The following is a 14123-nucleotide window of genomic DNA, read 5'->3' as shown; positions in this document are numbered from 1 at the left end:
AAACTCACAACTTTTCTATGTGTGAACAAACTCTATGTCAACTAAATTAATAATCCTTCACAATTGATTTAAACTTTAATCTATAAAGAAAACAAATTTTCTTGAAGAAATATTTGTCGTACTAATTATGGACCAAATATAAAATCAAATACATATATTCTTTGACAACGACATTTTGAAATGATTTATTTCTTCTTGTTGTTATATAGAGGTGGAGCCGCAGCAGGAGCGTTTAAACAGTGACCGCACACGCGCACATTTGGCCAGTATTTCCGTAACCCCGCTCCTCTCTCTCTCTCTTGTTTTCATTTGATATTAATCAAAACTTCAAACTTCAAACTTCAAATTCCTTCTACGAACCCTCAAACAGCCACTATATCTCATTCTTCTCTTCTTGTTTCCATCATTCCGACACTAAAATTTGCATTCTCTTATCCTTCTTCTCAAGTAAGTCATTAAGTTCTCAATTTCAGCATACTTTGAGCAGACTAGTAAAATTCTGTTATGGATCGTCGAGGTTGGCCGTGGAAGAAAAAATCATCTGATAAAGTCACAAAGACTGATAAACCATTTGTCACAACTGACTCCGTTGGTTCTACCTTATCTTCTGTGGCACATTTAGGAAATCAGGTTTATATATTTTATTTAATTTTAATCTTTGGAATGGAAAAGTTTTTGATACACAAAACTAGCTAAGTTGCTCATTAGTTTTGTTCTTTTCTTTATATAATTTTTTCAGCATGAAAAAAATTGCGCAAATAAGAACTATGTTCAAATTCCAATGGATTCTTACACATGTATGACTGAATTGGAAGATCAAGTAAAAGATTTGGAATCAAAGCTATCAGCAGCTTATTCAGAGTTAGATAACAAGGAAAATCTGGTTAAACAGCATGCGAAAGTTGCCGAGGAAGCAGTTTCAGGTAGTAGAAATGTAGGCGCAATTGGCTGAAATTCGTGATCAAATGTTGTGTGTTCTTCGTCTGCGTTTTTTTTTTTAATCTTTTTTACTTTTGAATCGAGTTGATTCATACTTGTATGCGTTTTAGGTTGGGAGAAAGCCGATGCAGAAGTTGTTTCCTTACGAAGTCAACTTGAATCTATTACTCTTTCGAAGCTTAGTTGTGATGAGAGAGTAACTCATTTAGAGGGAGCTCTGAAAGAATGTGTGAAGGAGATAAGAACTATAAAGGAAGAAAGTGAGAAGAAAGTACAAGAGGTGATTCTTGTGAAATCTCAACAGTGGGAGAGGTTCAAGTTAGAGCTTGAATCAGAAATAGATAAGTTGGATAAAGGACTTCACGAAGAAGCTGGTGAGAATGCCGCACTTCTGAGATCGCTTCATGAAAGTTCAAACAAAATAGTGAAACTAAAAGAAGAAAAGTCTGAAGCGGAGGCCGAGTTAGAGGTTCAAAAGAAGAATGTTCAGTCGTGCGAAAAAGAAATAAGTTCTTTGAAGTATGAGCTGCATATTGTTTCTAAGGAGATGGATATTCGAAATGACGAGAAGAACATGATAATGAAATCGGCAGACGTGGCTAACAAACGGCACGTGGAGGATGTTAAGACTATTGCTAAGTTGGAGGGTGAGTGCCAACGCCTTCGTGGTTTGCTGCGAAAGAAGTTACCTGGACCTGCTGCATTGGCACAAATGAAGCTAGAAGTTGAAAGTACGCACCGCGTCATTAGTGGAATTCATCAAAGAAAAACTAGTAACCTGCAAGAATCCGAGTTTCTTAGTGTGTCGAAACGATTTGAGGTGTTTGAAGAAGAAACAACGAGATTGAAAGAAGCTTTGGCGTCAAGTAATGCTGAACTACAGGCTTCTAGGAACTTGTACACTAAAACAGTTGGTAGAGTTAAGAGCTTAGAAGCTGAGGTACAAATTCTTCATCAAGAAAGAAGTTCGCAGACGCAGAAATCAAATTTAGAGATCAATTACCGGAATTCTTCAAGTAGAATTTCTAGCAATTCACCAAGCATCACTTCTATATCAGATAGTTGGCATGATGATCCAGAAAGTCCTGCTGACTCATTTTCAGCCTCAGCTTCTGACCATTTTAACGTAAGTCGAGTTAGAACCTCGGTTAAAGTTGAGAATCGCAAAAGTGAAACTATCTCGGAACTGATGAACGATTTCCTCGAAGTGGAGAAAATGGCCTGTTCTTCAGACAATGACAGTGTACAGATTGCTAACAAAGTAAAGAACGACTCATCTGAAGATGATCAAGTAAAATCAAATGATGCTTTGGTTGAGATTCAGCTGAAATGTATGACAGAATCATATAAGTCACTTCAAACACATGTTGAAGAGTTAGAAGCTGAAAATAAGCTTCTAAAGGAAAAGATAGACGAGCTAAAGAACGATCTCGAGGAGGAAAAACAATGCCATCATAATGCTTTGGCGAGGCACAGAGAATTAGACGAAAAAACGCCAAGGTTAGCTATGATCCCCTAAAACATGATCTAGTTCTAAATTATAGGAAACAATATCATTGCTTCCATACTGTATAATTTGAGTTTTCAGCTTTGTTTCTTAAGTACTTTCTGATTTTTCTGCCTGTTCGTTACTTGAAGGGATAAGCGCCTCGAGTGTACATCAAATTCGGCAGCGAATAAAGACATTGATACTCGGAAGGTAATCACATTACATTACTTACATATCATTATACCTTTGGTTCATCACATTTTTTTAATGTTTTCTTTAGCGAATTCATTCTTCAATCATATTTTTTTCGATACCTTGATGCCGCTACAGGATACAGAACTAGCTGCTGCAGAGAAAAAGCTAGCAGAATGTCAAGAGACTCTACACGTACTTGGTAGGCAATTACAAGCAATGTGTCCACAAATCGGCTCTAAAAGACTTCAAACAAATGAATCGTCGATTAAACCAAATTATGACCAGTCGAATTCCAATGGCTCTTATAACTCAGATGAAACTGATCACGCCGAAGCATGTAGTGTATCTTCTAATTCTGATATTCAAGGAGCGAATGACGAGTTTTCATCGTCTCGTAACTTTGGTTCCACGTCATGTCTTTCAGACACAGAATGCAACCTTTCTGTAAATTCTTCAATAGTATCAAAGGCACCTCACCGATGATTTCGATTTATCGCTTAAAATCAAAGGGCATAATCCATTTTGTCACCCTTATGTAATAGTTTTGTATATATGATTATTACTATGATAATCAAATCATTCAGAATGCTAAGATTAATTAAAATTTACAATTTTAATCTCAAATAATCTAAAAAACCTGCTTGTGGATTGAAGGAAAAGAAACCAATTAAGACAGAGACATTTGTGCCGACGAAATTGTGCATAGAGAAAGTAGAACATTTAGTATGAAATTTAGGAGACATAAGTGATACTATAAAGATTATATTATTATTATTATTGTTATAGTTGTTGAGTTTGTGTCTGATATTAGTTTAGGAATTGGTACGTTGGGTAACATAAGCCTTTATTTTAGTGTTCATGCACTTAACATGTGTGTCCTACAAATTCTTTAGCAACCGAACACTTACCTTGTGTGCTTCTTTAAATAATCAATTATGGGTTTTAGATTTGGCAAACAACATCCAAAATAGTATTCTATATGGTACAATATGTCTTTCATTCTTTCAACTTTGACGAACATCATTATCAATTTTTAAGTGTTTGAGTTTCATTATTATTTTTTAGGTTTGAGTTTTATTATTTTTAAATACGTATGGATTAGGTGCTTTAAATGGATAGACTTGACTTAAACTTAATTGAATTGATTATTAGTTTATCTTTTCTTCTACAATGTCATTGGCTATAGGCAGGAAGGGAGGTTAGTGACAAAATTGTATATTAAATGTCTTTTGTATATCTCATTACAAACATTTATAATTGTTATGCATTTAAAAGAGGGTTGAAATCTAACGACAATGTAACATAAAGAAAAATAATACCTAAAATAAATAGTTTTAACCAATAAAATAATCTAAAATTGGTCATTGATTTTAATGAGGAATAAGAACTAGGAAATCTTCATTTGACACGAGATAATCTATGTTTTTTTTATATGTTTTTCCAAATTCGCTCCAAATAAGATAGTGCAAATTGTATATTAAGAGTTTATATATAAAGAATATATATATAGAAAATTTCACATCAACTAATACATCATATTATCGTATCATGTAATTAACCATGTAATTAACGGTTAATCTTTCTATATATAATATAATTTTCGTGTGTTTTTAAACATACAGTTTATTCAAATATTTCTCACTCTCCTATATTTTAATATGGTATTTAGAGTATAACCCACTGTCTTTCGATAATAAAAAAAATCGACGGTTTGTTTTCCTTTCACTACTGTTGATGACAAAGGTTTATGTTGATGACATTCTTATTAGGGTATTCAACATCTCAAAACTCATCTTTTAAAAAATTTCCAGACAAAAGACTTATGACCACTCATATACTTATTAGGCATTGAAGTTGCCCAATCCTCATTCGACATTGCAATCAACCAACGCAAGTATATCCTAAACATTTTCAGTGAAACTAATATGCCTGATTGTCGTCCTACTGATACTTCTACGGATCCCAACGCCAAGCTTCTTCCGGGCCAGGGGAGCCATTGAAAGATCCAGGAAGATATCGACGTCTTATGGGTAGACTCAACTATGTTATAATCCCCAGATCAAATATTACATTTGCGATGAGCATTGTGAGACAATTTATGAATGTTCCTTGTGATAGTCATTGGGATGCAGTCATTCAAATTCTTAGATATATTAAAAATGCACCAGGAAGAGGACTAGTATATGAAGATAAGAGAGATGTTAAAATTATTTGTTATTCAGATGTAGACTGGGCCGAATCACCTTCAGATAGGAGGCCCGTGTCTGAATAATGTGTTCTAATTAGAGGAAATATGATCTCATGGATAAACAATAAACAAAATACAATTGCATTATCTAGTGTTGAAGCTGAATATCATGTTATGGCATCAGCCTCAAAGGAGCTTGCATGACTTAGAAATTTACTCTCAAAACTTAGGTTGAGAGATCTTGAGAACACAAAACTCATATGTGATAATCAAGCGGTACTTCACATTGCATCTAATCCAATCTTTCATGAATTGACCAAACACATAGAAATAGAATGTCATTATGTAAAGGGCAATGTACTTTCAGGAGTTATCACCACAAATTTCGTCAAAAGTGAAGACCAATTGACTTATATGTTTACAAAGTCTCTTAGGGGTTCTCGAGTGGATTACATTTGTAACAAACTTAACTCATATGAAAGATATGATCCAACTTGAATGGGAATGTTAAGATATTTGAATATAGAAAGTCTCACATCGACTATAACATGTAATTAGTTTTTTTGATATATATATATATATATATATATATATATATATATATATATATATATATATATATATATATATATATATATATATATATATATATATATATATATATATATATATATATATCTATGTAAAATACAGTCTCCGTAGTGTTTTTAAACACATAATTGTTCAAATGTCTCTCAATCTCTTATACTTCAATATCTTTAAAAATGATAACTATGCATATGATTATTTCAAGCCATATAAATATGGGAAAGCTATACAAACAATGTCAGCTCGACCAATAACAAAAACTGAATAAAATTACAAATTTAGATTCAAAGTGAATAAAAAGTTTAAATAATTGTTTATCGCCTAAAAATAAATAGAAGAGAAACATATAAAAATAAAATAGAATAATCAGGTTCACCTCTTTAAGGCGGGTTCCATAGCTAATACTACTTTGAGTGGAGGGTGAAAGTACGAGTGAGAGAAATGAAGAGCAAGACACTTAAATACGTGAGAATCAAGATTAATCGTTCACTTCAATAATTACAGGAAAAAATTATTGTAACAACGTAGAACTGGTTGAAAGTGGAATCATCAAGATCAATAAGATATATATTTGATGAAAATATAAATTTGATGAGAATGTGACGAGAAAAAATAACAAAATAAAAGAAATTATTTTAAAATTAAACTAATGTGGTTGTGTTAAAAGATGAACGTTTTTTTTAATAAAACACCTAATGGATTAAAAAAAGGAGATACAAGGAGATGAAGAAAATAAACCTTCCCTAAAATTAAACAAATCTAAAATTTGGTAAGCCAATTATATTCCTAGAGTAATCATTAAGAATGATGCTAGGACAAGAATCAAACAAAACATCATTAACCACAGAGAGACCTAAATTGGCTAATTTATCAGCACAACGGTTGCCCTCTCTAACAATACGTGATACAATAAAGTTCATGTCATTCAAAATGGATAGGCAGTTGAACCATCTATTCTTGAGTCTCCAAGGGATGGAGGAAGAATTCTTGAAGGCCAAGGACACAAGCTTGAAATCTGTCTCTAACCACAAATTTCTCCAACCTCTCTTATGAGTTATTTTAATGGCCAAAAAATTACCAAGAAGCTCAACACAAAAAGCATATTGTCGATCATAATTAGAAGCAAAACACTTCATAGCCACCCCATGACGGTTCTTGAAAATCCCTCCACAAGTTGTTAAACTAGGATTGGCACGCGAAACACCATATGAGTAAAACTTAACCCAATTCAGAGGAGGAGGGTCCCAGAGAATATCCTTGATAGACGGTCTTTTAGGATGATAAATTTGAATAGAGAAGGCTTTGGAGACAGAGAAATCATATAAAGAGTACCTTGCAATAACCTTAGTGTGATTCCCCGGAAAAGAAGCAGCATCCAAAATGAGATAAGTGATAGCTTTCCAAGAGATGACTTTGTTGTGTAATTTGAGTTGGTTCATGCAGTACCAAATTAAATCAAATGCATGGATGATCGTTGAAGAGGCAAGAGACTTGCATTGAGTTGACCTAAAGAAGATTGAAGAGTCACAACCAAATTTTATGTATGAAAACATAATATAAAAGAAAGACATAATTAGTCCCAAAGTCCCTTGACTTAATTTAATATTTCAGTTTGATCCCTTAACTAAAAAACGTTACATATTGGTCCCTTAAGAATTGTTCTATTACACAAAAAGGTTTTTGCCATTAAATTTTTTGAAAAAAATATTAACTTTGGAGATGTGTTGTGACAAATAGGCATAAATTAATAAGCTGAGTCAACAAATAGTAAAAAAATAACAGTTCTTGTGCTATTAGTCCAGTCATGTAACTCTAGGAAACACAACAAATTGAGAATACAATAATCATCACATAACATAAAAAACAAAACCCCAATGTTGTAAATTTGAAACAATGTTTTTTTACAAAATTATCCTGGAGTAGGTGAAGTAGAAAGTAAAATAAAATCTTCTTTTAATTGAAGAATGAACTAGAATATAACAAAAATTATTATTTTAATTAAAGGGATTGCTTCCAAATTTAAGATTTATGCCTAAAAATAAAGACAATCCTTTGCTGCAGAAACTTCTCTGCAAAAAAAAATCATAAAAAAGGTCAGAACAATGAGAAGATGAAGAGAAAACAAATCTATTAGCAAAAAATCACCACTGTGAACCATTGTGAATCCAAAATCATAACAAAGGAGGAGATTAGTATTTCAAGGAGGCTGGAAAACAAACTAAATAGTACTACCTATCCCATTCATTCAAAAAAAAAACTTTTCAGGCAAAACAAATCATTTTTCATGCAGTTTCTAGTGTCATCAAACACTACACGATCACACAAAGGAGCCTTTTTTGGGTAACCTGCAAATCGAAAGAAAAGAGGAATAAAATCACAAAGGTTTATTTGTTTTAAGAGCGTAGAGCAAAAAGATAAGTGAAAAATCGCTAAAAAATCTCTTTGAAATGCGTCACCGCAGCCGCACAAGATCACTACACCGAAACACGTTACCATCGTCGCACAAGACCATGCCGTCCTCAGATCTATGGTAAGCCCCTTCGATTTCCCTTTCCAGACCATAAATTCGATCACCACCATCGAACTCCGCACCATCCTCGCTTGAAATCATACTCGTGAGAGAAGATCCAATAACTCTAGCATTGATTGACGACTTACGTGAGGCTTGTACGATACTGACGATGTTGGCGGTTACATTAGGGGAGTAACATGAAAAAAAATTGAAAGAGTGTTTAATTTTAAAATATTATTGTTGTTTTTTTGATTTAGAGAAAGGAAGGAAATGATGCTGCTTGTTGCCTGTTGAAACAAAGAGAAAACAAAATTAGGATTATGTGGATGTTTCATGTGTTTAATAACAAATAACAATAATAAATTAAAAATAAATATAAAAACAGACAGGTAAAATAATAATATCAAATAAATGGTATTGTCAACAAAACTTAACGATTTCTCATAAAATTTGACAAAAATGATCAAATAGTATAACAAAAGTGAAATTAAGGGACTTACTTGTAATATTTTTTAGTTAAAAGACTAAAATATAATATTAAATTATGTTAAAGAATTAAAAAATATATTAAGCCTAAAAGAAATCAATATAATTTCTTTTTATATTAAATCTAGCTCATTCTTAAAAAATAAGTTTATAAAAGGTGAAGTGTCATTCTTTATAAACTCATTAAGGTTTTATCTCTATAACATATGAGATTTTCATTAAATTTTTATGTTAAGTTCAATTTATTTTTACAAATTGACTTATAAGAAAATAAGTGCTACATTTTTTTAAATTATAGTCCTAAGATATCTTCAAAATATACTTATCCTGTATAGATGAGTAGGAGAAAAATATTGAGATTTTTTTATTAGTGAGATCGAAGGCTTGAGATTTTATTATAGAATGGTTAAACATAAAAAAAGTGTTTCGACACTAATATTTTTGATTTTCTGATATTAAAGATAATAGGTCTTTTATAAATAATTTAAAGACTCATGCATAATAATATTATCTCTTAAAACTATGAATATAATTTTTAAGATGATTAATTTTATATATATATATATATATATATATATATATATATATATATATATATATATATATATATATATATATATATATATATATATATATATATATATATATATATATATATATATATATATATATATATATATATATATATATATATATATATATATATATATATATATATATATATATATATATATATATATATATATATATATATATAACATATGTTTTTGACTCTTAAACAAACTTTTTGTCCATACAAACCTAATAATATCATTATAAATAAAAGAATTATTATACTAAACTTTTGCTTTACGTATGTGGCTAAGGTAATCAGATTTTGTTATCTCATAAACCAAGAAAAGACAAAAAGATTAAGTGCTTAATTGTCTTGAAGACCTTATTTTATAGACAATGAGGCCCCATTCCCATGTGCTCCAAATGGACAATGTTGTAGATGGATTAGCCAATTAAGCATGGGTTTATTGTGAAATGTGTATAATTTAATTTAATTTAATTATTATGATCAATTTTTAAGTAGCAACTATTGCCAAGTAGACAATAACATGTGGCCAATATAATGCACTATTATAGTGTTCATTTAATTTAAAAGTAAAAGATCTAAATAGTACTTCTAATTGTATTGACAAGTACTTTATACTAGTCCTTTATTTTGTGTGGAAGAGAAAAATTAACTATTTTTGAAAATGTCCAAACTTATATTAGCTGTACAATTGGAAATGATACATCATTAAAATTTTATGTTATAGTTTATTTTCTTTTTTTAAAAACTACTTTCTTAGAAATTTTCTTTAATCACATCATGAGATGAAACATTTAAACACATCTATAATTTGAGTTATTTGGATTTTATGTCACATTTTAACTAAGATAGACATAAAAAGCCAAGCCAATGAATGAAAAAACTTGGTAGCTAATTACTAATTAGCATATAATTTTCCCTAAACATGGTGATAGCTACTCCTCTTAGTGCTTTTTAATTCTTTTACTTAGTAAACTTGTTTGAGGAAAAAAGAAAAAGAATCTAGCTTACCCTGAATCGTAATGAAAATGATGTGACATAATGAACAAATATATATAATATACATGATGAATAAAAGTATATATACATGCATATTGTATTTCGTAATGCAATGAACTTTTGCAATTTTAGGTTAACCTATAAATGTCTCAATCATTCAACTCTTTTTATATATAACTTGTATTCATTTTTATTAATTACTCACATGCTAAATTGAATATATAAATGTAGAATAAAATATCATAACACTAGCAAGTTGTGCTACCTATATATTGTTTGGGATTTAAAGAACATGGAGTTTGTAAATCTATAAAATTAACCAAAATCCCATCATAGGATATAGGGTTGATCTCTATATTTTAGAGCTAATTTTTTAGTAACAAAAAGCTTTAATTTGATTAATGTCTAAAACAACTTATTTAAAATTAAGCACTTCTTTTCAAGCTTCATTTATCATGCAAAAAAAAATGCAAGTTTAAGAAAGGGGTAATAGAAAATTAAAAGGGACAATAGTGTACCCTTATTTCTAGTACAACATTGCTTCATTTAATAAATCATTGCTCAAGATACAAATGACATTTCTAAAGAAACTCTCTCATTGGAAATCAATCCATATAGATATATTTATATATACAATTACCAGAACAAACTTAAAAGTACTATTAGTACATCTTCAAAATCACATTGATATCATTGTAAAATGATTGTGATTTATCGTGATAATGTCAAATTCACTGTAAATTGATCTTGTAACTTCGTCAGAACCATCAGATGAAGGGATTTTATGTTTGGTAATCTTCGACTAATAAAATCTACTGATCCTTGTTGTTTATCTCATCAATGAAGTTAATGACTCAAAAACAAGTTCATCACAAGGGATAGTAAGTCCCATATCATGATTGAAACCAAACTCCTCTTCAGCTCTTTGTAACAAACTTTGAAATTGAGGATGTGATAGCCAAGAAATTGGGATAATGTACCTTGTTCTATTCTCACCAACATAAACTGCAAAATGACCCTTTGGTACATCCTCAGGAAGATCCTCTTCATTGTAACCATGTTTTTTCCCAAAACTTGAACATCTTTTGAGAATTTGCTTGATAACTTCAGCTTGTGGAAGTTTGTTGGATTTTCTCATGGCCATTGTTTTGCTATTTGCACCTCCAACTTTGAATGTGTTTTTTTTAGTGTGGATTAAGAAATGGAAGTGGATGAAGAGGTATTTATGATGCGAGGATTTTATAGAACTAAAAAGATAGAACACGAGTCATGTGGGTGTGGGGACTATAAGTGTTTAATGGGCAAAGCAAGTTCCAACCCCAATGGAGGTTCGAATGCATGCTACTTTTTCAATAGACAACGTGGGCCATTTTTCTATCTTAAATACAAAATTTTCTTGCATTTTTGTCTCTAATCAATATTATCATGTTGGAAAATTAAATTCCTTAGGCACATATTATGTTTTTCATTGCCTAAAAATTATTAGCTTCCATTATTATTATTAATTTAACCTAACATAAACAATTTAATCAAAATCAAACCATCTAGATTTTATAGTTAATGTTTTAAAATCTTGAAAATAATTATAATTTATATCAAAATTTATATTTAAATTTTTACTTAAATCATACCGTCTCTATACAATTATACGGTAGATCAATAAGACAATATAGATATGACATCTTCACGATTAATAGGATCAAACGAATTAAATTCCTTCCTCAAAAAATAGATATTTTTTAAAATTTAATTATAATTATTTTTTTAAATATTTTCATCCACTCGCAAAATTGATTATCATATTTTCATGTAACCGAGTGTTTCCCCCATCATAAATTTCTAAACTTAAAATTAGTAATATGGTATGTTTTAAATAAGATGACATTATATTTGATGTTATATAGTCATATAAAGCATATAAATAATTTAATCAAATTATATATCATTAATTAAGTTAAAAATGATTGATGTTGATTTAAAAGTTTTAAGAACTTATTTCCAATTATATGGGTATTGATCATTTTACCTATCATATCATATGCGACTTTATTTTAAACATGATAAATTATAAAATTTGAGTTTTAAAATTTGAAGAAGAGACTATAAAACTAGTTGATTTTGAAGGAAAAGAACTAATTTCGTAAGCTGCTAAAAATAAGATCAAAACTATCATTAAACTTATTTTTATAAGATTCTTTTTACAAAACTAACAAAAATTAAGATATCACGTGCTAAATACTACGATTATCTATTATTCATTAAATTTGAAAAGGAAAGTGTTTATATATTATAAAAAAAGTGAAAATAAAAAAAGATATGAATAAATTTCAATCATCGTAAATTATTAATAATTAATAATTTTGAGTGTGTTATAAAAATGACAAGAAAATATAGCAGTGAAAGTTAATTTTTTAATTAAGATAACACTTGTGAAGTGTTGTAGTAGTCAGTTTGTATTTTGAATTTGGAAATAGTCAATATTTTGTGAAGTGTTGCAGAATGCGAAACAGTATATTCCGTGAGAACTGTTATTGTAGGCGAAACAATGCAACATTCAAAAAGTGTTGTTGTAGGCAAAACAATGCAACATTTAACAAAAGTGTTGTTGAAAGTGTGTCTTTCATCAAGAGTCGCAACCTTATGAAACAACATCAGTTTGACCAATAAATTGAACATTATGGATTCAGAAAAACACATTAGAAAAGACTATCATCATCTTGACAAAATTTCGAATTTCATCTTATACCTATATTCAAATTTTTATCGATCTTATGCAAACTCGAGTATAGACTGAATTATCATGTGTATTTATGCGTATAAACTCTAAGACAATTTGGGAGTGTTTGAAATACTATAAGGAAAGTGATTCGTTCACGATTCTCGCCTCGATCCATTTAATTTACAATTAATTTTCCAACAATCTTATAGTATTTTGTGTAATGGCAACCGAGACTTCCGTTTCAAGTATCGAAGGAATGAAGATATGAGAAAAAAAATTCAAATCAAGAATCCGAAATAATTGACATTATGGATTCCGGTACGTTTTGTTTCTCTTATATAGATATTCATATAAATAAATAAATAAATATAATATCAAGATCCAAATGAAATTTAATCTAACAGACAAAGTATGATTATTGATTTTATAATTTTTCGATAATAATTAATGATATGAAATGTTATACGTGATATAACATATTGGTATTGGACAAGATCATTCAATATTCATTAGTCTCTATGTTTATTATATGATTGATCATTAGCAACGAGAAGAATGAAATTTTAGAAAGAAAGGGGTTTCTAACTTCCACATTCAAGAAAGTACTTGATAAGTTCAAACACTTACATTTCAAGAAAGTGAGTACTCTATTTGATCCTAGGGTCAAACTTTAAAATAATGATGGAAGAGTTGTGCCTCAATTGGAATATACAAGTGCAATTGGTTGTCTAATTTAATTGATGCAATGTACCTTACATATGATTTGCAATTAGTAAAATGAGTAGATTTACTAGCAACCCAAATGGTGAGCATTGGAAGGTCATCACAAAGAATTTTGGTTATTTTTTGAAAAACAACAATTTTGGCCTCCATTATGGTAGGTTTCTGCCATACTAGAAGGATATACCAATGCGAGTTGGATATCGAGTGTTGGAGATTTAAATCTACAACATAATGAATATTTACATTAAGCTGGAGGTGCAATTTCTTGGAAGAGTAAGAAACAAACATGCATTACTCTCTCGACCATGGAATTAGAGTTTATGGCTCTTGCGTTCGCTGGAAAAGAAGTAGAATGGTTGATGGACCTTCTGTTGGAGATTCCATTAACTAAGGACAATGTTTCGAAAGTGTTGATGCATTATGATAGTCAAGTCACCATAGCTAGAGCATTTAGTGAAGTATATATTGGAAATTCTAGGCACATAAGTCTTAGACATTCTTTTGTGAGAAAATTGATCAAGGATGTAATCATTTCATTCACATATATACGTTCGGCATATACTTTGCTTGATCCATTTACTAAACCACTGACCGGAGATTTAGTAAAGACTACCTCGAGAGGTATGAGGTTGAAACTCCTTGAATAAGGGTTCCGACAAAGGTAGCAACTCAATCTTAAGTTAACAAATCTTAACCTAAGATTCA

The 14123-nt window shown here is 30.1% G+C and overlaps 3 protein-coding genes across 4 annotated transcripts; 1 reads left to right on the top strand and 2 right to left on the bottom strand.

The window, feature by feature from the left end:
- The first annotated feature begins 218 nt into the window (after positions 1-218).
- LOC127120157 (filament-like plant protein 5) lies at positions 219-3234 on the top strand. Its single transcript, XM_051050559.1, has 5 exons — positions 219-630; positions 740-923; positions 1050-2439; positions 2578-2638; positions 2759-3234. The coding sequence occupies exons 1-5, from the start codon at positions 505-507 to the stop codon at positions 3104-3106; spliced, it is 2109 nt and encodes a 702-aa protein (XP_050906516.1). The 5' UTR covers positions 219-504; the 3' UTR covers positions 3107-3234.
- Positions 3235-6020: 2786 nt separating this feature from the next.
- Positions 6021-8228, bottom strand: LOC127121518 (uncharacterized). Of its 2 annotated transcripts, none has more exons than XM_051052000.1 (2): positions 6732-8228; positions 6021-6581 (listed from the first exon to the last, which is right to left on the bottom strand). In XM_051052000.1, the coding sequence occupies exons 1-2, from the start codon at positions 6968-6970 to the stop codon at positions 6149-6151; spliced, it is 672 nt and encodes a 223-aa protein (XP_050907957.1). In that variant the 5' UTR covers positions 6971-8228; the 3' UTR covers positions 6021-6148. The 2 variants fall into 2 exon arrangements, with proteins under 2 accessions (XP_050907957.1, XP_050907956.1); XM_051051999.1 differs by having other exon boundaries at positions 6021-7744; positions 7893-8228.
- Positions 8229-10450: 2222 nt separating this feature from the next.
- Positions 10451-11333, bottom strand: LOC127120156 (auxin-responsive protein SAUR50). The gene has a single exon (XM_051050558.1). It carries the CDS (start codon positions 11118-11120, stop codon positions 10806-10808), a length of 315 nt encoding a protein of 104 aa, XP_050906515.1. The 5' UTR covers positions 11121-11333; the 3' UTR covers positions 10451-10805.
- Positions 11334-14123: the final 2790 nt, after the last annotated feature.

This window comes from Lathyrus oleraceus, chromosome 2 (genome assembly GCF_024323335.1).
Source record: "Lathyrus oleraceus cultivar Zhongwan6 chromosome 2, CAAS_Psat_ZW6_1.0, whole genome shotgun sequence".
Classification (NCBI taxonomy): Eukaryota; Viridiplantae; Streptophyta; class Magnoliopsida; order Fabales; family Fabaceae; genus Lathyrus; species Lathyrus oleraceus.
Note: the sequence above shows the minus strand (reverse complement) of the source record. Positions and strands in the feature narration are given on the sequence as shown.